The following is a 26,753-nucleotide window of genomic DNA, read 5'->3' as shown; positions in this document are numbered from 1 at the left end:
TTCCTTTTCCATGGCATACTAGCAAAACAGGTTATGAACTAAATCAATGCTGTCCCTTCACCATGAGGTATGTCTGTACCTCAAGCTGTTTGAGCTTCACTCTGGCAAAACAGAAGGCCAGACACCAAGCAGCAGAAAGGGAGGAGAATGCTTTCACCTCATCTTGGGAATAAACACAGGGACAACTGCGTAAGGAAATCTGCAGGGCCAGTTTCAAGTCTGAATTGCATCTGTTGTGTCTTAGAAAAGTTCAAGTACTTCAGAAACAGCCTTTTTATAATGAACAACGTGATCTCTGACTGATGTATGTGTGTTTCACTGATGGTTTATGGCTAAATCATGTATAAATGAAATAACACCTTACCTTGTAAAAAATGCAAATTCCTCTGTCAGAAATCCCTGGGATATTACACATTAGTTTCAGCAGCATTAGAAACTGACTGTTGTAGTGATATATGCATAAACAAGGAGTCTCATGCTCTTCTGAGCAGTGTGAGGAAGCCTCCCTTTCCTTAGTTTTACTGAATCCCTAACAGAGCTAGAGCCAGCCCTGACAGCTGAGGGATGTGTTGCCCAGGTGCCCTGGGAAGAAAAACTGCGGAAAATTATATCATAGAAAACCCTTGAGTCCTCATTTTTAGTACAGTGCTATGGAAGTGTAAGAGAACAACAACAAAATAAAACCTCCTTTTTTGTCCATGGGATTGTTAGCCAAAGGAAAGGAGGAGCGGGGTGCACAGTGTGCTGCTGGGCTGGTCTCCCTTCTCAGGGGAATGTTACACTTTGATCCAGAACGGGAGAGCAGTGGGCAGAAGCAGGGGAATTTTCCTTCACTTCTTTGTTGAAGTACCCCAGGTGTCTGGGGAAGTGCAATCAATCTCCCAGAACAAGGTTCTTCTGCATCAAACTCCCACCAGCCCTCAGCCCGTTCTCCAGAGATGGTTCTTAGCAGCATCCATTAGAGCTGTACGTGGACATGGGGTTTGTGACAGGAAAGCCCATTGGGACCTGAACTTTTTGTGCTCCTGGCCCATTTCTCTGAAATGACATGAAACAGGATCCTAGAGAAGAGGGATGACAAACCCTCACAGTTTGTTCATATGAGTAATCAGAGGTGGGACTGTTAGTAAAACAGAAAAGATCACTCTCAAGCAGTTGCTGGGTGTGTGCAGAGGTGCCCTCAGGCCAGCGCTGTAGTCACTGAAGTCAACAGGGATGTGTGGAGACCTCATAAATTTTGAAGTCCAGACACTTTACATGTGTCTCTAAAAATCATCACTAGTTTACTTGTGCAGAAGAAGCTTTGAGTCTACAGGACTTCTCAGCTGATGAAATCACCACGCATGCCCGACTGAGCCTTTGCACCCCTCTTGTGATGACTAGAGAACAGTATAGCTTGTGTACTTGTTATAAAAAGCAACCTTGGAGAGTAACTAGCAGCAACCACTCAGGAGGAGTCCTCATTCAGCAGAGGTATGACCCCTGCAAGTGGTCCTTTCTTCTCCTGCAATAGCAAGCCTTTCAGCAAGTGTGAAAGATCAATAGACGAGCCATAATTTTATATCAAACGTGTGCAGTGCCCAGAGAAGTGGCCCTCAGAAAAAGCCCTGCAATTTAACCCTTTTCTACCCCAGCTGGAGGCATCTACTTCTTCCCCACATCTGAGCCATCACCTCTTTGCACTGTGCATTGAATATCCTGATGTTTTCCTATATGATATACTGGAGCGTCCCTGAGAGCAAGTGATGCTCTCCTGGTACAGAATTACAAATGTTATATTGGGATGTAGTAGCTGTTTGCCAAACAACTCTTGCTCAGCCAACACTGTGTACTGTGGTGGTAGTCCTGCACGTAGGGAGACTAGCTACCAAAAGCAGCAGTTAAGCTCCTGTTTTTACCAACAGGGGATTATTTTTCTTTGTAATATCAGGAAACAGAAATTACCTTGGTCAGTGAATGAGAGGAAAAGACCTGGCTCTGCATTGAACTCATCAACAGCTCTGAGAGCCCTCAGAGCAGAAGAGGGCCTGGCTTTCCCAGCAATTGCAAAGACCAGAGATGGTTGTTGAGCAAAAGCTCAATCCTCAAAGCCCTGTCTGTATTGCTTTTCCTAGAGACTGCAGGAAGGGTTCACTTTATCAGCTTTCTACCGCAAGTCTCCTGCAGTACCGAGGCATGCAGAAGCAGCACTGTTTTATTCAAGGGTGCATTTTCATTCAGCTCAATGACTTTTGACTTGCTTTTGAAGCAAATCTCGGGATCGTCCCCAGCTACAGCATTTTGCCTCACATCACAGGGGAGACTCAGGGCATCCAAACTGGATTGCTTTTGGATGAGAGCAAGCCAGCAGATGTGAGCCAGGAGTGCACCTAATGCACCTCAGTCACTCTCAGGTGCACAGTCCCTGAGAGCAAACAAAACATCATCCGAAGCAACCTCCTCCTCCCCAGGAGCTGTGTACAGAGAGGCCACGGAGGCCTTGGCAGGGAGTATTTTGCCCCACAGACCTGCCTCCATTTGTCCCTGCTGAGGGAGACAGACACGGCCTGAGCAAGCTGGAGGAGAACAGGGGCTGTATCTACCGTCCCAGGGACAGGCGAACCCGAGTGGGGGCCTCAGCTGGGCCAGCCTGTGGGTAACTTTGCCCCCCAGTCCTGTCTGTCAAACTGAGCTACCAGTTCGTAAAACAGGTCTAGCTATAATGTATTTGCACATGCACATATACGATGGTAAAGAGCATTGTGAGTTTTAAATGAAGGGGATTAAAAGCCTGAACAGAAAATCCTCCGTGTCGGGAGAAAAATGCTTACCACAATGAATGTTAGAGTCCTTGATCTTAAAGACCGGTCACCTGCAGAGCAACTATGGGTGGTTGTCACTACTTATAAAAGACAGACATGTGCGGAGTCACACAGCAGTGGCCTCCAAAGGGGAGGTGAATATTTGCTTTTCACTCTCTGCAGAAAAGGGTGTGTGCTTTGAAGACATCAGCTACAGCGGCAAACTGAGCGAGAGGTTATTTTCCATTCTGATTTTTTTTCTGGCTCGTCTGAATAAATACCCTTGTAGATACACTGAGTATTTGGTCTCCTTTCTCTAGACCAGGATTTAATGGCTGCTAGTGGAGAGTGTATTTAGCCAAGCACGAATAGCCACTGAAATCAGGTCCCCTGCTTCCCAAATGCCAGGGACTGTGAAATCAGCTGTGGGAGACCAGCCGCAAGATGCTGAACCCAGAGAGAGCCGAAAGGGGCTCCGGCTGGGAGGCTGGTGTATTTATAAGAGCAAAAGGTAAAGCTTCCTGGTCTTTGAAGAGCTCTTTTGTGCATGGGGGTTGGTCCCTGCAGCAACACTGAACAGAGCTGCAATTTGTTCCCTGGAGAACAGCTGAGAGTGAGCAAATGAGGGCTGCGAGGTTAGTGGGGAGAAACACTTCTGTGCGCCGTCAACTCTGAGTGGAGGGAAAAAATTTAATTCTGTAGACAGGGCTGTTATTCTGGGAACAAGGAGACTTTGATTAGGATTGTGTGAAAAGTTTTCTTCTGAATGCAGGCTTGGGTTTTGTAGCCCTGGGAGGCTCTTATTTAGGCCTTGCTCTGCACTTTTTCTTTCTTGTCTTCATTTAACCTCTCAAACATTTCTCATTCCCTTTCCCTCCCTTACTGTTGAAAGAAGGAGCAGGAGAGATTGCTTTCTTGCTTATAGTATCCCAGAGATGGTGTCATCGTCAGGTGAAAGTCTCTGATCACTTAAAGGGTCCCAAATTTGCGTGCACATGTGCGACAGAGAGAGCGGGGACCCTGGCTTCTGTGACAAGAGAGCGGCAGTTTACGCCGAAGCTGAACTCTGGGCAAACATGGGCCAAGCCACAAGGCCTGCCCATTTCAGCAGCAGTCTGCTCTCTCTCTTCCTCCTATCACTTCTCTGTCTCCTGCTCAATGGAGTTCATTTTACTCAACATTGCTCCCACATTGCTGCTTGGAAAAACCCTAGGGCAATTAGCTTATTCTTCCATGCAAATATGGCATAGATCAGTGAGGTTTGGTTGTATGTGAGACCCTGTAAGCTCATTTGCTGTTCCTAAATGATTCACACATTGGAAAATGTTGGAAATCCCCTGGCATTGCTGGCTACCCTTGCAGAACTAAGTAACTTGGACAAACAGGGTTACAGACCATCCCGCCATATGGTGCATTTGGAGGAGAAGTGAGGAAGGGTCTAGACAGCTATAGTTAGGAAACTGAAAAGGATGGCATCTGGGCTGCCAAAATTACCCTTGTTGTCACTATTTTCTCCAGGAAAGGGGAGGGTTGTGAGGGGGTTGAGGAGTGAAGGAGCTCCCAAACAGGCTTTCAATGGCACTTGCCAAGTAATGACTCTAAATAAACCAGTGGGCAACATCACCATCTGAACATGGAGAAGACGCATACTTCTGGCATGCATATACACCCATGATCCTGAGAGTAATAACTTATATAGACACAGACACTCTGTATAAAATAGAGTGCTTCCGAGTCATAAAAAATCAGTCTATATGGCTCCAGCTTTGAAGGCAGCCAAATACCTGTAGGGCCATTTTATACATCTTCATGTTCTGCTCCTACAGCTTACCTGGAGGACAGGCACGATTTTGTCGTAGGCGAGAGGCTTGATTCACTCAAATAGCAGGGGGCAGAATACCCCAGTTGGGAAGTGAAAAGGGAGACACAATATAGGGGCTGGAGGAGTTGTCTCTTGCAGCTCTTGGCTGGTAGGAGAGAGGTACGAATTTCCACTCCTGCTGGGTTACCAGGGAGAAAGTGCACTGCAAGCAGGAGCTGAAGCACCCTTACATTCAAAGTCTTGTTTATAGACAAAGAGGAAGCAGACCTTTTATATATATATGCATGTGTATATATTATTTAGACATTAATTTATTGTTAGTATAATGGAAATCTTAACAGGCGAACTCAAGAATCATTATTACACGATCCAATTATTACAGAGAACCAAAGAACAATAATCCAGGTAGAGTGCTTCAATAAAGAAAAAGTCACAATAATAGCAATAATACAAATAAAATTGTAATACACACTTTTTAGTTCACTCCTCTGCTCCCCTGGGTCCTAAGGTCAGTGGTTTCATGGTGGTGGTGGTAGTGGTGGTGGGATATCACAGAGAGCTGTAAGCACCTGGAGTCCTTCACAGGGATGAATATGATGCTTATGTTGATGGTAACTTCTTCTTCCTCTCCTCTTTTTTTTCTTTCTTTTCTTTTTTTTTTTTCCCTCCTCTCTTCCTTCTTCCACTTAGGGTCACTTATATATGTTTGCTAACACATACTTACACCTTTCTTCATTGGTCCACAGCTCCAGCTTACATCTGAATTTACCATATGCAGTGCTATTCACACATTAGATACTATTTCCTTGTTCTCCCTCTAAAAGCAGTTCTGTCCAGCTCCAGGTCTGCAAGGTCTGCAAGGTTTGCATGTTGGGTGTTATTTTTTTTTCTTTTTTTTTTAACTGACCATTAGTGAGTTGGCTGGGAAACATGTTTCTGTTTGTCACCTCTGCAACACAGCCAGGCAAGCTCAGTGGAGGGTACAGCTGGTGGTGGCAGTGATTACAAATGGTGGGATTCTCAGCACTTTTTGTTAAAACCTCGACTATTTGAAAGTAACCTGGAAAAAAATAATTACAGTTTTAATCAGAGCACAGTGAAACATGTGAAGAGCTTTTATATCACTACACCATTTCCTGCAGCAGGTGATAATCAGGGCTAAAATTTGTACCAGCTGGGGCAGCAGTGCTTGTGTGCTTAAATGCTTTTTCAGATGGAGTAATATTAGGACTGGTATATTTTCAATTTTTCCTATTTTTAAAATGACAAAGCATAGTTATAGGCACAAAAAGAAAACAAGAGGAAAGGACTAAAATTATGATCAACAAACAATTCATACTAGAAGAGATTATTTACTGCATGGACAATGCTTACCAAGAATTAGTAAAATAAATGAGGGAAAAGCCTGTTATTTTTTGTGTTCTCAAGAACCATCTTTCTCCAGGACTGATTAAGGCTCAAGTTCTTCAGTAAACTGCAGAGCTAATTGCATGGTGCTGTGGTAAGTGCTATTGCTAGGAGCTTTGCTGTGCTACAACGCCAGAAAGCCACTAGCATGTGAGAAAGTTTAGGCTCTGGCTTGAAACCAGCTTTGGCAGCAGTCGAGCTGGAGCAGTGTGAGGTTCAGCATTGCCTGCATTAGTCTGCTGAGCTCCATATTGCTATGGCTGGTTCCTGTGACCTGCCCAAATGGGCTAGCTTAGAGCCGAAACTAAATGGATAGCAGTAGTTTACCTTTGTTAACTATGCTTTTACATATCTCCACCTAATGGCTTGAAAAGTTTCTAAGTGGAAATTAATTTGTCAATTGTAGAACCCCTCTTCTTATATGTCCTTTTCCCTTTACTTGAAAATTATTTATGGTGTTTCTAGATTTCCTCTCAAGGAAATTACTGAGGCCCCGGCAGAGCAGGCAATAATTTACTGCACAAGGGACTTAGCGCTGAAGGTTTCTTGTGGAAGGACCAAATCCATTCAAGCCGCCTTGTGCCTGCAGTGGGCAGGAATACCTCACATTGCACAGAAATCTCCCTCATGAATGTAGAGGAGGTGAGGATGGAGGATGAGTGGTCTTTCTCTTCCATTTTTGTTACAATGGGGATTTTCAACAATCAGCAGTGAAAAGATTTGGGACTGTTGAGCTCCTGTTAATCTGCCGCAAGGAATGCTTGCTTAGCTGGTGAGTGGCAACATGGCAAGTAGAGACTTCAGCAGTTAACTAGACGTCCAGAGATGTGGATCACTCTGATGGACACAAGTCTCACAGAAAGCAGAGCTTTGCTCCTGGGCTCCGGTTCTATCTTGTCAGTTATCAGAAGGAAAATCAGAAACTAGCTGTACGTGGTGTTTTCTGTTCTGGCTGCAAAATCCAGATATAAACAAGGTCTAATTCTTCCACTTCTAGTCCTTGCGGGCAATAAAATCTGATCAGGTAGCACAATGCTATTTAGTGAACCAGGATGGCAGCAAAACTGGAATTTATAGTCAGATGTGACCTCAAAGCACTAATAGCCCTTTGCAAAGTCTTACTTCAAGACCTCATTCCTCTTTTCCAAGTCCAGGTTGTCATGGACCTCCTGGTCTGGGAGACAAGGTAGAAGTTCAGTCTCATTCACAAGAACTCTGGTAGGGAATGCCCAGGAGTTAGAAAGCAGCCATATAAAGCATAACCACATAAGCGTTATATCAGAAGTACAAGGTTGAAATGCATATTGCTTTTGGCTGAAATATAACTATTAAAAAAGTATTTTTTTTATTTTTAATGAGACTTGCTATGGGGACTAGGCCAGCCTAAAGCATCTATCTTTATGTTCTTGACTTTGGAAGAGGGAAAAAGTCATGTTAGAGCTGCTAGTGTAAAGTTTGTATTTAAAAGGGGAGAATCTACATTTTCTATTGTGTTGAAAAGCTCTCCCGGAAAGAAAAAAAATCCAACACAAAAAAAAACCAGCAGAGAAGTGAAATCAAAACTTCAGAGTCCCAGGAAATGAGGAATTGCTGTCACTCAAACATTATTAAAACCACCCACCTTAATCCCTTGAATTCTAGTCATCGCTCAGCATTTCACTTGCAGCTAAGAAGAGATGAGAGATATGACACTCATGTATGACTTCCCACCAGGCATTACGTGTAAGTAAAAGCATAAGCTTCTCTTTGCTCTTCTGAGTGGATTGCAGTCAGTGGGAGTTTTGCTTTAAGCACAGCCTGCCTGCGAAAGGGCATCTTTCACTGCAGAACTTTTCCTTTCTTGTATTTTTCTTTTAAATATAGTGGAAACTTCCCACTTTGAGGTAGATAACATTATCCAAAGAACCTAAAGAAAGAGTTACCACTGAGAAACTGAAAATGTTACCTATTATTTGATCAATATTTCCTACTGCTGCCATCAAATTGGACTGCCAGGGATCCAGGGATTTTTAAGACATGTCAAGACCCTGAAATGCTTTTCATTCTCTTAAACGGAGAGACAAAAAAGGGCTTCTGTCCAGGTACCTCGTTCTTTATGAGACTGGTTGTATCATGTTCACAGTGGAGGGAAAAGTGGGACTGATTGATAGCTACTTTTTGTAATTGCTTCCATCCAAAACATCTACCTAAATGGTCCGGGGATACAAGGGACCTACTTGAACACTTCTTGTGAGGAATGCCGGCCGGTAGGCTGGTGCTGGTGAGGATATTTGAAATGGAAGCCTGCGACTGGCAAAGTGCAGGAAAGGAAGGTCTGGCACGTTAGAGGCCGAGCTGCTGGCTTCCCTCCCAGCCACAAGGGAAAGGCAGGGTGACCTCCACCCGTGTCTGTGGCTTCCAGTGCCTGCCCAGGACAGGTAACTGCAGAGAGGTCGGGTACTTCTACAAACAGATGCAGAGGCTCTGGAAAGACGCTGCTGCCACCTGCAACCAAAATGATTCTCTCCATAAATACACAAACCCAAGCCCTGAGTAATGCTACTCCCTGAAGCTCATGTCTTCCCATTGGATTTGCCTACCAGGGTTTAGAAAAAGATTAATTCCTCTGCAGGCGTCAACCTTATTCCGTGCTGGTGATCCCGCATGCTGTACTATCCACCCAGAAGTATTTCACAAGGCATGGCAAAGACCACAGCATCTACCCGGCCCAGGAGAGTGCAGCAAATTCACTTCCTACCTGCTGCTTGTGGTTGATGGTGTCACCTGGCATGGACAGCATTGACCTCCACCGCTCGAGTTTGCCTGTGCTGTAGAGCACATGACAGAGAAGGTAAGGCAGGAGATCTGCAGAAGGGATCCTCCACCCTATGGCCTCACCCCCAAATAAAATTAAATGTTTAATTTTCTGGTCTTTTGATTATTTTTAAATCCAAAGCTATTTCACATTTACCCAGATTAATTTTTTAGAATTACAGTTCCATGAAAAAGCTTTTAACTCTTCCTTAGAAGGCAGTTCATTTAGAAGTACTCAAGTTGTGTATGCAAAGTTTAAATCCCACTTTTAAACCAACCCTCTGTAAGATTGCCTCTGTTCTGAAAAGTGACTGAAAAGTGGCACCTTTTTTGCTCAAGTGACCACTCTTCCATGATTTATTGAGATCAGAGAGTTATCAAAGTACTTGAGGTTCCTCTTCCTACCATACTTAAACACTGTGGCATAAGCAAATTAAAACAAAGCTGATGATAGCTACTCAGCACTGCAGATCATTAACGCTCTTGTCTAGATGGCTCAACTGAACCTCTGAAAAAGTGAAAACACATAGAGTTAAAGAACATTTTGCAAGGACTTGTGCTGTGAAAGGTTCTTCACGGTTTGATCTGTGATCCAGATTACAGGTATGCACCTTTTACTCTTGCCCATTTGTAAAGAACGGAGTACTTGCACAGAGTGTGGAGAACAGAGTAAATGTAAGAATGTAAAGAATGGAGGACTTGCAGAGATCGGAGTACTTGGAGTACTTGCACACTTCACGGTAACTGCTAAATAGAAACTGATGTAAAATTTAATTGTAACAGATGTAAGATTAATTGTGGCCTGGAGTAGCAGGCAATGACTGTCAGACTGCACAGAGTTTGAGGACTGTCTCAGAGCTTGGCACTCTGAGGACTGCCGACCGTTAGTACTGTAATTATTTTTATAATTCAGGCATGTAACAAAAGGTGATTGCAATGTAAAGGAATAAACGTTCTGCCAGTAACATGAACACTGCCTGAATACATTATTGGTGACATGAAGCTGAACACTTAAGAAAATAAGCATACACAAGCCATAAGTCTTGGCATTGATCTGAATGACAGGAACACTAAAGTACAACTGGTTATGTCACTTTATCCGAAGCACAGGAGAAATTAGATTTCACTATAACTTCTATATATAGGTGGTTTTATACATATATATATATATATAAAAAACATCTACAATGCTATAACAATAATGCTATAACGTCCCTAGGAAACACATACAAGGCACCTGGAACCCACTGCTTCAAACCTCCCAAGGAATAAGCACTGAAGTATCTTCACAGAAGCTGTGTCCCACCACAGGCTCACACAGAAGATATAGACATCTACGACAGCTCTCCTCTCTTGCTAAAATACACGTATAAGGAACAGTAGCAGACGCAGAGAAGTACTGCGAAGTAGCTTGCAACTGCTAGCAAGCCTTGGGTCTTCCATCCAAATCCCTAGGTTTCAAGAATGAGGCCACGTTCAGCATGTGTTACAACAGTTCACATGCATTTGCTATTAGATGTGTAAAATACAAAACGAGGCCCCTGACCTACACAACTTGTAGGATGAACAAGCAAAAAGAACAAAAGAAGAATGACTTAGATGTGGAAAAATATTGGAACAGCTATTTAAGTACTCAATTTCTAACCACCTCATCACTAGCAAGGTGATAAGGAGCAATCACTGTGAGTCTGCCAAAGTCAAATTGACTCAAACTAATTTAACTGCTTTCTTTGGCAGCTTCCCTGGGCTATGGAGCAGTTTGCAAACTGGTAGCAGGAAACAATAGCTGTAGGGACTGGTAGGGGGATGTGATACCAGGAAGCTGCTGGGAACACAGCAGTGACTACAACTAGGTAGTGGCAGCTGTGACAAGGGTAGACATTTGGAGCACCATTGAGAGGGCTTCAACTTGACAACACAGAGAGAAAGAGCAGACTGAATCTGGCTGTTGGCAGCCTCTCTCTCAGGTCAGTGTTTCCGATTTTCTCCTGCCCAAAGTCTAGAGTGCGGGACGCTCCTAAGTAGCTCCATAGACTGCTATGACTCATTTGAAGCACAGCACATTAAGAAAGCTGCTGCTAAACAAATAGTTTAATGCTGAAAAAAATGTAAAGAAACATTAAAATACACCAGGTAGGTACAGTCTAGGGATGAGAGAGTTAATGAGGACAGTCTTCAGATACATAATAGACTGGCATATAAAAGCAATGGTGGTGAGTTATTCTCCGTGTAATTGGCTTGGTCCTTCCAGGTTAATTCCATATGTTTGGGGAATAGTAAGAATAATAGTTTCTTAACACCAGTTAAGAAAGGTCCAGACATACTTGACGTGCTTCAGAAAAAGGGAAATTGAATAAATGGCTTCTACAGTTTCCTTACAATCATGTTTGATTCTACAATTAGCATGTAAAACACTTAAGCTTGAATGAAGTCACTACATTTTTTTAAGTAAATTAAACTTACAGGAAGAAAAAATAATTAAAAAAAACCATGTAGATTTGCAGCTTAAATTTGGTAAAATAATTCAAGTAACTCGATCTTTATGTGTTGACATTGCTATTCCATGTTGTCAACATCACCAAAACCAGCTCAACAAATGTAACTGCTATTTCCATGCTTTTTATGAAGAGAAGCGACATTACTAATAAACTAACATCAAAATAATTTGCTTTATTGCTAGTGATTTTATATTACAATTTAGACTAAGTTCTATTTGTACATTAGTCTTTAAAGGGAACCAAAAGAAAACACATACTAAAATAAACAAACAAAACCAAAACCCTAAAATTACTAATACAATGTATAACCACTTTCAAAAATCCTGGTATTTTATGACTGACTTCCTGAACATTGTAATTCCAAGCCAGAGTATTTTATCGTCGCTTGTCATCAAAATACCTATTTGTTTTCAGATTAGAGCAAAACCTCACAGAGGAAAGGTTAAAAACTCTGCATGTAACTTATGTTACAATTAGTGTTCAGATGCCTACTGGGTTCTGGAGGCAATCTACTAGAGTCATAGATATAAAAATATAGAATCATCTTTATTAATGAGGTATGCATTTGTTCAGATCAGGTTTCTTGGGATACAGCCTTCTATTTGGATTTCAGCTGGCCAGCCACCGTATCTGTTCTTCTTCTTGTCAGAGTGGTTTATCTGTTAAAAATAAATAAATACAAAAATAAATAAATATTTGGTTCACCTTTACAAACTAGTTCATCAAACCTCATACAACAGAAGGATGTAATGGGTAGGACCGGGAAACTAAGCAGTACATTGCATATCTTGCTCGATGTAATGAGTGAAGATTCTACCAGTTTCTCTCTTACACAGAATGCTTTATTTATTTCCCAGATGGCTGTCATAATATACACTAAATCAAATACATTTTTCCTGCAGAAGCTCTGTAAAGTGAAGAAAATTGCAACAATATTCTGGGAAAAAAATAACTATGGAAGTTTCACACGCCTTTGGAGGGAGTCAGTATCATCAAAGGAACTGACCTCTGTATTGGGTTTTCTCACTTCTGTCTGCCTCTATGTCATACAGATGAGCACTACTGGGCTTATAAAAAGCAATTAGAACAAGGTCACAAATGTAAACTGGTATCTGATATACAAACCGTATCTTTAGTCCTGAAGCCTGAGGGCAAGTTATTCAGCAAAGTTTTGTGATGCAAGCATTGCTGTATTTGCACGGCCAATTTGAGACAGCCCAATTTTCATATAAAAACAGTCTTATGTTTATGAAGTCCTCGGAATTTGTCCTTCTAAAAGAAAATGTTAAGTCTCTGTACAGCATGTCAGGTTGGCCATTTCAAACTGACTCTCTAGAATTGCTGGTCTCCTCTGAAATTTGTCTACAGATGATTTAGTGCTGGTGTGGTAGAAGTCACTACTGTACATGGCCCAGATCCAAAGCAAAGAATGACGACGCATTAGAGAACTTGCTTTGTACGACTGAGGCTTACTGAACAGACTACAGTTATTATAGCTAACCCATGAAATCGGCACCTGAAGGTTATACGTGATATATCGACAAATACAAAGTGAAAATAAATTGAACCTGACCTTTTCTTTTTGGATATCATCTGGCAGCTTGAAGCCTTTGGCAGCTATAAAAGCCCAGCTTGACCTGAACTTCATATTCCATATTTCTTTACTTCCCAGCTCTTCTACTAATTTTTTGGCATCATTTTTCAACCTAGGAAAATGTAGTGAAAGAGAGTGTTAAAAATTCAGGATGTGAAAAATGCTGAAAAAGAACACAGCTGATTCATGCTTTACATTAGTAGGTCAGCAGAAGCAACAATGAGAAGTTCTGAGAGCTGTCTTAGTAGCAAGCCACTAAACTCACAGAGCAAAATTCTTTTTCTCCCTCCCCTCTACGTTCCTGATGTTAATACAACCTGTTTGTAACAGCATAGCAGAAAGAAAAATGTATCTAAAATACTTTTTGATGTTTCTACCCTTCTTAAATAAGGACAAGGGCATCAAATGCTTATGAACCAAATTATTAAATCTTTCCCTGTATAATTACCATACCACAAATTCAAATAAAAAACCCCTAAGATTTGAAAGCACTTGAAGAATCAGGTTAAGATGTAAGAAGGAATGCAAATGAGATACATTATAATTGAGGGTGTGGATACTTTCTTAATAGAAGGTTGTGACCCATAGGTTAACAGCAGTGCTCTTTATGAGGACAAGTGGTGCTTTTAAACAAACATAACACTATCTATCCACCTTTGCAAGTATCAACATACATGATATGGGCAAGCACACTGAATGGACATGGAATCAAAACCTTTTAGGCAGGAAATGAGAGAACAACCCTGACTACAGAATGAAATTTAGCATTCCTTTACACCATTACACAATAGTGATTTTCAAGCTATTCATTGCTCTGTTCCTCAGCCTGTCATGAACAACTTGCTTACCGGGTGCTTCCATCATCATGAGTCACCATCAAAAGCAGGGACCCTTCTGGTGCATTTTTAATGAAAGTCACCATCTCTCCCGAGTGGTCTGTTGAATCAATTACACAACTGATTATTCATTACACACATATCACATTCCACCTACTTTCAACTTGTTTTCACTTTTTGGCCTTGTCTATTCAAAATGAGACCTAATTAGGCAATTTTTATGTTTACAGGCAGAGGGCCTAATGCTGAAAGATGCAGAAAGCTGCTAGCTCTCACTGAAGGCTAGGATTGATCTGCATTTCCCAGTAGTAAACAAAGATACTTCTGAACTTCTAGAAAAGCCATTTACACCCAGGGTAAGTGTATAGATAGTTTCTTATGTTTACCTCACATAACATTAGACATGCAAGCAAAGCATGGAATAGTCCAGGAGAAGTCACAGAATCACAGAATCACAGAATCAACCAGGTTGGAAGAGACCTCAGGGATCATAGAGTTCAACCGTTGCCCTGACACCACCCTGTCAACTAGACCATGGCACTAAGTGCCATGTCCACTCTTTTCTTAAACACATCCTGAGATGGTGACTCCACCACCTCCCTGGGCAGCCCATTCCAATGGCTAATAACCCCTTCTGAAAAGAAATTCTTCCTAATGTCCAACCTGAACCTCCCCTGGCGAAGCTTGAGGCTGTGTCCTCTTGTCCTATCGCTAGTTGCCCGGGAGAAGAGGCCAACTCCCACTCCACTACAACCTCCCTTCAGGTAGTTGTAGACTGCAACTGCAAGTCACTGCTACTCTGTGAGCTTCCTACTACCATGCTAACTGCAGAGCTGAGTTATGCACCCCATTGTACATCCACTTTCATTAAATGGCAGCTTATTTGCAGCACTAAGCTATTTATTGGTTTTGCAACTGCTAAGCATACACAAAGCACTTGTTTTCTATAAAAAAAAAAGGTAACAGGCACCCTGGAGACATTACAGTCTACATACAGTATATAAAACTGCAGCCCCATGATTAGTCCCAGTGTGATCTCTATTCATGCATGTAAGGTCACAAGCACTCTTAAGTGGTCAGAGAATCAGCTTCCAGTGCCTCATAGCATTCTGTTTCTCCTTACTAATAGGTAAGGAAGCTGTTACCATTCTTAGTTTGGAAAATGTGTTAAAAGCTATTCTTAAAGTAGATCATCTTTCTAGCTACACGGAAGGATGTTAAGAGACAGACTAGCATATTTCCTACGATGACTTTACAACTAAAATAGAACCAAATATGTCAGGAAAAGGAATTTTGCTGAGTGAAGTATCTGGATGTGGTACCCGGTTAAGTGCTATTCCTACCAGACTGAAATAATGGAGAAAAAAAAAAGACAATTAAAAAAATGACAATTAACAAAAAAAGCAGTAAGACAATTAAAATAAAGGCAATTATCTCAACCAACAGGAGAAATTCAGCTTTTCAGGCAAAATTCATCATCAGGTCTGACCAGAGCATATTTTATGAAGACAACAGCTGTCTGTTTCTGGCTAATCCCCTTCGATAATACAATCATAGTCATTTGAAAGAGCAGGATAATTATGTAAGTCCTTTTTTAATGATGAAACACTAACAAAAGCTCTGTTGCACTCTTTTCCCTACCTCCTCTCCACATGTCAAAATATTTTGCTGATGTAACTTTTCCTGTTTTATCTGCAATTAAAAGAAAAGTTGTGTAAATATAAGCAAAAATTGTTAAATTCAATCAGCATATACAGCATTTTCAGCTAAAGCTATGCATCTCTAATTTTGTGTATCGTTGTGCTTCTGAGTTTTCTTTTGCTTAAGTTTTTAAATTGGAAGGAATATGGAATAATGTAAGTTTAAGATTTGGGGAGAATGTTTTGTTTCATGTAGTCTCTGAACCATCGAATCTGAATAAAACATTTTTATTACTTTTTATTTTAAAGAAGGAATTCGGTTTACTGTGTACTTCCATGTTTTTATATATACATATACTATACTAGGTCACAACCATATATAGGAAAACTGGTTAAGCCTAAGACTATCTGAATGAGCTTAAATACTATTCTGCACAGCGCTTCAGATGTGCAAGTTTTCATACCATTTGAATCTCAGTGAACAGAAACTCAACACTCATCATTACCATATCAGAAATTGGGCAAGCAATTAGTCATTACAAAACATTTTGGTCAATATTCATCATTAATTATGCTGCTGTTTAGACGGCTTTGTTTAAAGAAGACATGTACAACTGGAAATACTTTTCAAATTTCTAAATCCATGCCAGCTTAGTTTATTGATTTTCGTTATTCATGACCCATATCCAAGATGAGAGGGTCTTTTCCATTTAGAGTGTGTCAGATCATTTCTAATGAGAAGATTCAGCAGTTCCTGATTCCTGATGAGGGGAAAAGGTGACAAAAATCCATCAATTGTAAAACAGCATTCTAGAACTGGGCTGCTTCTGAGCAGAGATCACAAAAAAATGGACGAGGCTGTAGTGAAGACCGCAGAAATCCACAAAATTCTTTCTCTCTCTCCCTCTGTGTTGTTAGCTTGGGCTTAATGGTTCTGTCTTCCTTCTTACAAAAGACCGTATTCATTCAGAGAAAAAAGAGTTACCATTATGGAATAAAATACAAGTGTGATGCCATAGGAAACTTATCGAGCACAGTCATTAGCTTGACTGATCTAATTAGAGGACATGTAGAAAATACATCTCACTACAAATTGCTTCGAGATAATGGACAGATTTACCTGCAGATGGAGATGAAAGTGTAGCTAAAATGACTGTATGTGTGATGGAGGAAATGGATGTTTAAAAATGTGTAAAATTTGATATATCACTTATTTTTCCTCACTAATATCAGATACAAAGACAATGCCAGTTCCCTGCTCCTATTTGCTATAACCTTGTTTATGCATTCACAATGAGTATTTGCCCTCTTACTCTACAGCTCTATGCTGAAAACTCATTTTTAACTGTTTATCTATTATAGCCACTAAAGTTTTTATAATTCCTTATTGGAAAAAAAATGCAGTAGTTAACTGGGGAAAAAATTTGGAACAGATTTTAACCCAGTGACTTTAATAAAATCACGCAAGCTTAGACAAGGTCAAGATCTTGCTTAGTAATATTGAGACAAAAAACCTGGAACATACATGTTTTGTGATCAAAGCCAACTTGACTGTGCACCTGTACTCCCTTTCTTCCCTTCTCTCGCAACATCTAGGCATTCATTTCTCTTAGGATCCATTACTGAATACACTGCACTTCATCACCATTCCCATTCATCTAAATTAAAATGGTGCCTCCAGATCTGAAATAAAATGCACCTTCTGCTTTCCAATAGTTCCTACTATAAGCAAAACCATATAATGACAGTTTATTATTAAACAAGCTTTGAGTTTGTCTTTCAGTCCACTGACCAAGTCTGGAAAAGGAATTTGTACCTTGGGCCAAAACTGCAATTCTCAGTTACTGCTTGCCCCTTATCAGTGGAGCAGTAGATATCTTTTATCAAGGACTGAACCTGAAAGTTGAGTCTTACTGCTGGAGATCATGGGTATTTTTGCTGTGTTACGTAAGAAGCAGTTCTTTTAGCTAATAAAATACACATGCACTGCTTCTATGTACACATTTTCTCTTTTCTTATACTGATTATGAACATGTTTCTTTTGTTTATCCAGAAGACTATTTCTCTCAAACACAGATTTGTCTTTCTTATATTTAACATGAATAAAGTTTGCAAATTTTTCCTTTCCCTTTCCTTCCATACTAGCTGATAAAAAAAACAAAACAAAACAAACACCCCACCCCGAGAACATTTGTAAATTATTGCAGTACAAAGGTATTTCTCTCAGTGACATTTTTTCTCTTACTTACAATTCACAATGGCAATGTTTATACCTCTTCCAACATTACCGTTCTCTTCGCTTATAAGCCTAGAATTGAAATAAATACAGTATCAGTAGAATGCATCTGTCCAGAAGCTCTGAACCAAAGTTACATTTACCAGTGCTAAGTCACTTTCTGATGTCCATCTTTTCTTCAGTAATTTAATTCAAGACTTTGTAGTAAACAAGAGCTATGGCTTAAAAATCTTGCACGTTATATCAATCAATATCCTTCAACGATGCACAATGAGTCTTTCAAAATGAGCCAGATCAAGAAAGTACTTTGTACAAACGCAGCTAGAAAGATAAAGTAGAAAAAAACCAAGATAATATGTGGTTTTGTGGCAGTATTCTGTGTGGACTGTATCTACACAAAAGGTCACTGCAAGGTTTTGAAGTCACTCTAGCTGTCCAGTTTGAAAAGCCATGAAAGAACCTGACTCTCAGGTGTTGACCATTCAACATACTGTAAACTGGCTATCCTGAACCATGAAGATTAAAAATCGTACTTGATACTAACAATTGAATACAGCTTATGTAGAGGAACAAAGAAAATAACCTGAGAGTAAGTATTTAAAAAAAAAAAAAGGGAAAAGAGCTAAATACTGTCAGATATATTCTGAAGTTTATCACCAGAATAGGAGCCCCCTGGGAGGAGCTTACTTGCTGCTGCTGAACCAAAATGAAACACCATTCTTCACACTACAAAGCACTTGCTTAGATTTAAAGTTAGACTGGTACTCACAGCTCATCCTCAAAACAAACTTTAGCCAGTTTGTCTTTGCCACCACCACTAAGAATCCGATAGGCATAGTTCCCAGGTGAGCAGGGAGACCAGTGATCACACTTCTGCCTTTTTGGGACTGGGGCTACAACAACAAAGATGAGAAAATGTTTTCTTGGATTCTGCACAAACAATTTCTACATGGAAAGAATCACTTAATGTCAACATGCTAAGCTCAAACATACATACACAGAACCCAATCCCGCCAGTTTTCCAATATCACGGCAACATTATCACAGATTTGCCTGGGCTTTAAGTTATCATTGACTTTCAAACAGCTGCTGGGACCAAGAGCAAGCTGATCTAGAGAAAAACGCCCAATATAGTATGAACCGATTTGAATCTAGAGTAACTATTTTGTGCTATTTCATATAACAGGAAACAAGAGCTAGAGGGATGAAGGATTCCTACCAATAGCTTGAAGTTAATAGTTATCATTCTCATTTTAAGCCTTTTTCACACAATAACATAGTCACAGAACGAGAAAAATGTGTACATGAAGCCATCCAGTCAGATAAGAAGGTAAAAATAATAAGAATTTAATCACAAAGTTTGGTTAGTGATTCAACAGTTTACCATAACTGTAAAATACATGTGATAGAACCAAAGCTGCAGCTGCAGCTCTGTTCTTATATGCCAGCAAACAAATAAGGTGTTCTTACATTACTATTTAATGAATTATATTTGCATACTGGCCAATATAGGCTGACATTGTGTTTCTTCAAAGATTGTGTCTAAGAAATAGTTCAGATTTGCACTAATTAATTAACTTTACATAGCCAGCTTCATTCTTACAACAGCACATACCAAATCATTTATTCGCTAACAAGCCATTTGTCATTTACCATGTAAATACACAACATTAGATATAGTATAAGGAAAAAAAAAAAAGAAACATAACTACACACCCCTCAGAACTGGTTTCTTTCCAATGTCTTGAAGATTAGCAATAGAAGTTGTTATTGCCTCTTTGGGTATAAGAGCAGCGAGTATGCATCCCAAGTGCCAAGCAGCCAACCATATCAACAGGAGCCCTGCGAATTTCACAAGATCTGCCAAGGAAAAAAAAATAGAAAACCAAAGGGACATAAAGATGTTTTCATAGCAAGGACAAAATCTTGTATTTACTCTGGCATTGCTACACAAACTGGCTATTTTATTTCTGATAAACTGTGTTAACCACAGCCTTTAGAGATGTGGCAATAATTTGTTGCATTCCCATCTCTAACAACCCCTTTTGTTCCTAAAACTTGATCTTCAAGCAGAACCTGCCCCCCCCCCCTCAAGACTCCCCTCAATTAACAACCATAATACCCCAAAGAAACATGAAGTTCAACTTAATCCTAGTAAGATTTTGACTCTGAAAAGTAAGTACCAGATACTACACATGACTATACAGGTAGCATGCAGTTACTATTGATTTTCTGTGACAGGCAGACACTACATGAATGGTTTAAAACGCTGACCACACAGGGAACTCCCTCCCATCCACCCTCTTGCCACACTGGGTAAAAAGAAATGAAGAAGGCCCAAATAATGTGATCACAGAAGACCAAATCTAAACATGAAATAATAAATGAATGCAGAAACCTTTAAAAAAAAGGTTCTGTGTACTCTTAACATGCAAATAACAATAATAAATGATTCTGTAAAACATTTGGATCATTCAGGGTGGTGTCTAACACATTTCTTTAGCACTACAGAGTTCATACAATGATCTCTGACTGCATTCAAACATGACTACAGTGACCGTTTCACCTTCTCTCAGTTATATCACAGTTTCCATGGACTCTATTAGCAGTGCATCGACACACTATGAAAACAACAGGATTCACAATTTTGCTATGAAGAAATATAAACAAATTCCATATTGGATATCTTCTCTTCCTCATCATCAGAAACGCTAACGTGCATTCCTGATCTAGAAGAAATGCACCACCTAACTTATGATGCTAAACAAGGAAATAGCACACTGCAATTGTGAAACACTGACGTTTTATTATCATGAGATACTTTCTGATTTGTAAAGAAACATGTCCTTGAACATGACCGTTAAAGTGAAAAAGGAAAATTTTTTGTTTCATAGTCCTGAAAATCAAGTTCAACAGAACCAATATTCAAAAATACCCAATATGTTCACTTTGCCAACCTGCTAGAAAATATTGTGTATTACCTAGCCTAAATCTTCCTTATAACAGTTTACACTCAAGAAGGTATTCCTTTACTTCTTGGAACTGCCTTTTACAAATGTTAAGATTTCTGCCCTACCCCTTCTCTAGAATAAGGCCAAATTGTTCACTTGTGCTCCTCAAGTCTCGTTTTACAGGTCCTACCACTCTCCCGTGAATTCTGCCCGATTGGTCTGCGTCTTTTACTGCAGAATGGGCACGCTAGTCCAACACACACATTCTGGAGGCTCTACTGCTGGCTATTCACGCCAGAAGGAAGTTTGACTTTTTCTTAAGAGTAGACTTTATTGACTCAGGTTCCATTTATAACCCACCATAAAGACCAGATCTTTTTCGCCTGTAAAGATTTTACCTTTCTAGCTACTCCCTATCTCATATTTGTGCATGTGGTTATTCCTGCATTCTACCTAGCTTTAAAAACAAAAAGCCTAACAAAACACTGCAGAAAAAAGCCAGGAAGAATTAAGTGAAAACCACAACAAATTTATTTAAAGATTTCAGTGATTATTTTTGGGGGGCATGGGGTGCATTGCAAAGTTCTATGAGATCATCAGTCAGGTTTTGTTTTGCTTTTTCCGTTGCTGACTTAGCAGGTTTATCTTTACAATGATTTTGCACTGTTTTTTCAACAAAACGATAGAGCAACGCTGCTGCAAAATAGGTTCAACAGCGCAGCATTTTACTTATGTAGAAATACAGAACATCTAACTTCTGTTATTATATTCCATATTTTACTTAAACTACAATCTTCTTAAATGGTTCTAAAATATGCCTTTTAAGTTTTAAAGAACCCATGTACCAACTCTCCTGCACAGTTTGTACCTAGTTCTCAAAACCATCAGAAAACGTTTTCACTGTCAACCAACTTCTCGTTTTGCTTTCTTGGATTCAGAAGGCACAGAGGAACTGTATTGAAGCTACCTGCTGGGTCCACCTGGATCTCTTAGGTTTACTGAGGTTACATATCCTGCACACACTCTTTGAGTACCTGCATAGACACACATAAAACCCAACACAACAGCAGGTAAGCCACAAGCTCAGACAAACTGAAGGTAGTTAAGAGAGCTTAAGATTTGCTATTCACAGCAGTTAGGAGTTATAAAACGCAAAGCCTGGTCTACATTCATGAAAGCCAGACTGTGCTTTCGCTGATTTTGGAGGCTGTGGCTCCTCAGCCCACTACTGAGCTCAGCACTGAGGAGCAGGATGGGGACGGCGTGCCGCAGAGGGGCTTGCTGCGCTCAGACTGGTGGCACAAACCTCCCTCACTCCGTTTCTGCCACCGAGATGTACTCAGCCGGAGCTACTCAGCAATACTCATGGTACCAAACAGATAAGAGGGCAGAGAGGGGCAGGGAGGAAGAAACCGTGCGGACAGTGCGGATGGCGGTGTGGCAGGGCGCGTAAGCAAAGCAGAAGGAAAAGACGACGATCAGCAGTCCCACCTTACAGCAACTCCCAATTTCCTTTCTCCCTCATGTGCTCTCTTGCCCCTTGGCAGCAACTGAAGCGCTAAATGTAAGCACAATATTTTTTTTTTCTCTTTAGCCGACTTAAAATCCCCACGCTGCCACACCCAGCTAATACACATCCACCCGTACGCAGCAGGACTTTAATGGGGAGAAAAAAAAAATCGATTTAAGACTCCAGCTTAAACTACTCCAAACTAAAAAGCTGGGTGTCGATTTATTTTTAGGATGCTGGCCGGGGGCCCAGCAGCGAGCCAGGCGCCTGCCCCTCCGCCCCGGGCCGGGGACTGACCTCAGGGGGGTCGGGAACAGCCCTCCCGCCCCTTCCCCGCGGCGAGAGGGGCCTCGGCTCGCCCGCCCGCCAGCCGGGCTGGCGAGAGGCACCGGGGCACGCACCTGAGGAGGGCGTACGCGGGAGCAAGGCGCCGGCTGCCTCGCCGGCAGCACCGAACGGCAGCACTCCGCGTCGCCCTCCTCACTCGGCGGGGCGAGCCCCCGCCGCCGCGGGGCTGCTACTCACGTTGCCGATTCAGCCACATCATTCAGGACGGGTGCGGGCTGCCCGCCCCTCCTCCTCGTCCCTCTCCTCCTCTCGGGACGGGCAGGGCCGACCCCCCGCCTCGCCCTGCAGCCACCGGGACGCCGCGGGAAGGGGAGCGGCCACCTGCCAGCGCCGCACCGCCCCGGCGCCGCCGGCGGCAGGGCACCGCCAGCCGGGCCTGGCATCCTGCTACTCTGGGCGATTTCCTCTGACGGGGAGGCCACGGAGGGGCCGCCGGGACTTAGGCAGCGGCTGCTGCTGCCACCCGGCGAGCGAGGCTCTACCGGCCGAGGGCAGGAGGCGGCCCTGCCGCCACCATTGCTCGGGGGAGCCGCGGGCAGCTCAGGGGAGCGGAGCGGAGCTGCGGACGGGGGGGCGGCCACAGCCACGGCGCGGCCGGGGAGGTGCGACGGCCCCCTCGCCTTCCCGGCCGCTTTGCCCTTTGGTGGTGTCGGGAGGACGGGGCGGCACGGAAGCCTCATGTTACCTCCTTGGCAAAGGCGGTGATGGGCCTGGCGCTCGTAACGGCCTCGGCTGCTCTGGAGAAGAGGGTGTGTGGGATCAGGGAAGGAGGATTCATCTGCCAAACCAAGCCCCTTTAGAGACAAGGAAATAAAACTGTAGACGCCACCTAAAAGCTCAAACATAAGAGGTAGTTCTAAAAGTTATTTTCTGCAGAAAGAAACCAACTGGCTATCGGGCTCAAAAGGAAGTCTCACAGACCCTCCGTCAGCCTGTTCGAAAAGCTGTTTCCCCCCAACTCTCGAACCCAGAAAACAAACAGCAAGCAAGGGTGGGCTTTTTCCTAGCGATAGGCAGGGTTTGCCTGGTGTTTTAGCTGTAGAGGCTGCGGGGCAGAGCCCCACTGGAGCCCCCTCCTCTTTCCTCCACCCACCGCCACAGCACCGGGATGACACAATCACTATCATGGGCACCAGCCCACTGGGCCGAGCCCTTGGTTCATCTTTTGTGGTGGGCCCTGATGGTGCTGCGAGCAGGGCATCACGCACCCTCGCCTGGACGTTCCCTTCCTGGTGGGGTAGCTTGGTCAGTCCTCGGTTCCCATTGCCCTGCCAAAAAACCTGGCACTGACTGCACTTGAGACGTGGGGCAGCACTCTTGCTTCTCTCCTGTTCCCCAGCCTCCCAGGCCAGACGTAAGGAGCGTGAAACTACAGCATGGTGCTGGCAGTGCACATTTTCTAGTCTATGGCAGATAATGTGAGGTAAAGGCATTGCCCATCAGGAGCCCCACATCATGGGCTTGCTTTTCTGTTTTTAAAACTTCCAGTTTCCAACATGCTGTGGTTGATGGGTGTTTCCAGACCTGCATGGGTGCTGAGCCCCACCAGCACCAGTCAGCCCTGACCCTGAACCAAGGAATCACATCAAGGACAGCTTCTAAGGACTGAAGCAGCCACACAAACATGTTCAGGAAACTGAGCTAAAGACCCCCAAGTTGGGCAAAACCCAAACAAGGAGGCTAGTGATTTCATTTTGAAAATTGCTCAAACTACAGTGTGAATTAGTATTTGTCCTTAAAACTCCCTGATTTAATTTCCCTTAAGTTTCTTTGTTCCCTCTGCCTCTAATGATGCACAGAAATGATGTTTAGTTCACCAAACAGAATAATAAGATCCTGCAGGAGGGCATATACCAGGACTTCAGCCAGACCGGGGCTTTTGCCTTCCTCCCAGGACACCCATGCAAGCTATAAATGTTTCCAGTCCCTGGAGAAGAGGCGTTTCTTGTCCTCGTCCGTGAGTGGGATATTGTAGTATCCTATAAACGGCAAGTAAAACCTGAGGGAGTAATTGCTACTGGTTATTTTCACAGAATCACAGAATGGTTGGGGTTGGAAGGGACCTCTGGAGATCATCTTGTCCAACCCCCTGCTAAAGCAGGTTCACCTAGAGCATGTTGCACAGGGTTGCATCCAGGCGGGTTTTGAACATATCCAGAGACTTCCCTGGGCAGCCTGTTCCAGTGCTCTGTTACCCTCAAAGTAAAGAAGTTTTTCCTCATATTCAGACGGAACTTCCCATGTTTCAGTTTGTGCCCGTTGCCCCTTGTCCTGTTGCTGGGCACCACTGAGAAGAGTCTGGCCCCATCTTCTTGACACCCGCCCTTAACGTATTTGTAAGTAAGTATTGATAAGATCCCCCCTCACTCTTCTCTTCTCCAGACTAAACAGACCCACCTCCCTCAGCCTCTTCTCGTAGGAGAGATGCTCCAGTCCTCTAATCATCTTCGCAGCCCTCCACCGGACTCTCTCCAGAAGTTCCTTGTCTTTCTTGAACTGGGGATCCCAGAACTGGACACAGTACTCCAGGTGTGGCCTCACTAGGGCTGTGTAGAGGGGGAGGATAACCTCCCTCGACCTGCTGGCCACACTCTTCCTAATGCACCCCAGGATACCATTGGCCTTCTTGGCCACAAGGGCACATGGCTGGCTCATGGTGAACTAGTCCACCAGGACTCCCGAGTCCTCTGTAGAGCTGCTTTCCAGCAGGTCAACATCCAACCTGTACTGGTGCATGGAGTTGTTCCTCCCTAGGTGCAGGACCCTACACTTGCCTTTGTTGAACTTCATTAGGTTCCTCTCTGCCCAACTCTCCAGCCTGTCCAGGTCTCGCTGAATGACAGCACAGCTTTCTGGTGTATCGGCCACTCCTCCCAATTTTGTGTCATCAGCAAACTTGCTGAGGGTACACTCTGTCCCTTCATCCAGGTCACTGATGAATAAGTTGAACAAGACTGGACCCAGTACTGACCCCTGGGGAACACCACTAGCTAAAGGCCTCCAGCTGGACTCTGCCACTGATCACAACCCTCTGAGCTGTGCCATTCAGCCAGTTCTCAATTCACCTCACTGTCCACTCATCTGACCCACACTTCCTGAGCTTTCCTCTGAGGATGTTATGGCAGACAGTATCAAAAGCCTTGCTTTGCAAGGTAGACAACATCCACTGCTCTCCCCTCATCTACCCAGCCAGTCATGTCATCACAGAAGGCCATCAGATTGGTCAAGCATGATTTCCCCTCGGTGAATCCATGTTGACTACTCCTGATAACCTTCTTTTCCTCCACATGCTTAGAGATGACATCCAGAATGAGCTGTTCCATCACCTTTCCAGGGATGGAGGTGAGGCTGGCTGGCCTGTAGTTTCCTGGGTCCTCCTTCTTGTCCTTTTTGAACACTGGAGTGGCATTGGCCTTCCTCCAGTTCTCAGGCACATCTCCTGTTCTCCCAAGACCTTTCAAAGATGATGGAGAGTGGCTTAGCAGTAACATCTGCCAGCGCCCTCAGCGCTTGCAAGTGCATCCCATCGGGGCCCATGGATTTGTGGGTGTCCAGTTTGCCTAAATGATCTCTAACCCGATCCTCCTTGACCAGAGGATAGTCTTCCTTTCTCCAGACTTTCTCTCTTACCTCCAGGGCCCAGGATTCCTGAGGGCTGACCTTAGCAGCAAAGACTGAAACAAAGGAGGCATTCAGTAACTCCACCCTCTCTGTATCCTCCATCACCAGGGCACCCGCCTCATTCAGCAGCGGGCCCACATTTTCCCTAGTTTTCCTTTTGCTACTGATGTGCTTGAAGAAGCCCTTCTTCTTGTCCTTGACATTCCTTCTCAGATTTAATTCCAAGTGGACCTTAGCGACTCTCGTCACATCCCTGCAAACTCTGACAACATTCCTATATTCCCCCCAAGTGGCCTCTCCCTTTTTCCACATTCCATAAACTTCCTTCTTCCATTTGAGTTTGGCCAGAAGCACCTTGCTTATTCATGCAGGTCTCCTGCCTCCTTTGCTTGATTTCTTACTCATAGGGATGCACAGATCTTGAGCTTGGAGGAAGTGATGCTTGAATATTAACCAGCTCTCTTGGACCCCCTGACCTTCTACAGCCCTAACCCATGGGATATCCCCAAGTAGGTCCTTGAAGAGGCCAAAGTTAGCTCTCCTGAAGGCCAGGGTTGTGATCCTACTTATTGCTTGGCTTCCTCCACACAGGATCCTGAACTCTACCATCTCATGGTCACTGTAGCTGAGGCTGCCCCCAGCCTTCATGTCCCCAACCAGTCCTTCTTTGTTTGTTAGTACAGCAGCACACCTCACCTTGTATGTACATTTTCAAAC

At 43.0% G+C, this 26,753-nt stretch overlaps 1 protein-coding gene across 1 annotated transcript; it reads right to left on the bottom strand.

The window, feature by feature from the left end:
• Positions 1–11,827: 11,827 nt before the first annotated feature.
• FAM3B (FAM3 metabolism regulating signaling molecule B) lies at positions 11,828–22,799 on the bottom strand. The gene is made up of 8 exons (XM_068424938.1): positions 22,593–22,799; positions 19,323–19,466; positions 18,376–18,499; positions 17,620–17,678; positions 15,372–15,422; positions 13,743–13,830; positions 12,874–13,006; positions 11,828–11,959 (listed from the first exon to the last, which is right to left on the bottom strand). The coding sequence occupies exons 1-8, from the start codon at positions 22,612–22,614 to the stop codon at positions 11,870–11,872; spliced, it is 711 nt and encodes a 236-aa protein (XP_068281039.1). The 5' UTR covers positions 22,615–22,799; the 3' UTR covers positions 11,828–11,869.
• Between the last annotated feature and the right edge of the window lie 3,954 nt (positions 22,800–26,753).

Source organism: Nyctibius grandis, chromosome 2 (assembly GCF_013368605.1).
Source record: "Nyctibius grandis isolate bNycGra1 chromosome 2, bNycGra1.pri, whole genome shotgun sequence".
Classification (NCBI taxonomy): Eukaryota; Metazoa; Chordata; class Aves; order Nyctibiiformes; family Nyctibiidae; genus Nyctibius; species Nyctibius grandis.
This window is presented reverse-complemented; position numbering and strand designations above follow the sequence as displayed.

What these genes read in the sequence shown, in the direction of transcription:
- FAM3B (XM_068424938.1), bottom strand. Translation starts at nt 22,614, where the DNA reads ATGATGTGGCTGAATCGGCAAC. An exon ending in GTTTGTTTTGAGGATGAGCT is followed by an intron (nt 17,679 to 18,375) that starts GTGAGTACCAGT and finishes TTTCAATTCTAG; the next exon opens with GCTTATAAGCGAAGAGAACG. An exon ending in AAACATTGCCATTGTGAATT is followed by an intron (nt 15,423 to 17,619) that starts GTAAGTAAGAGA and finishes TTTTAATTGCAG; the next exon opens with ATAAAACAGGAAAAGTTACA.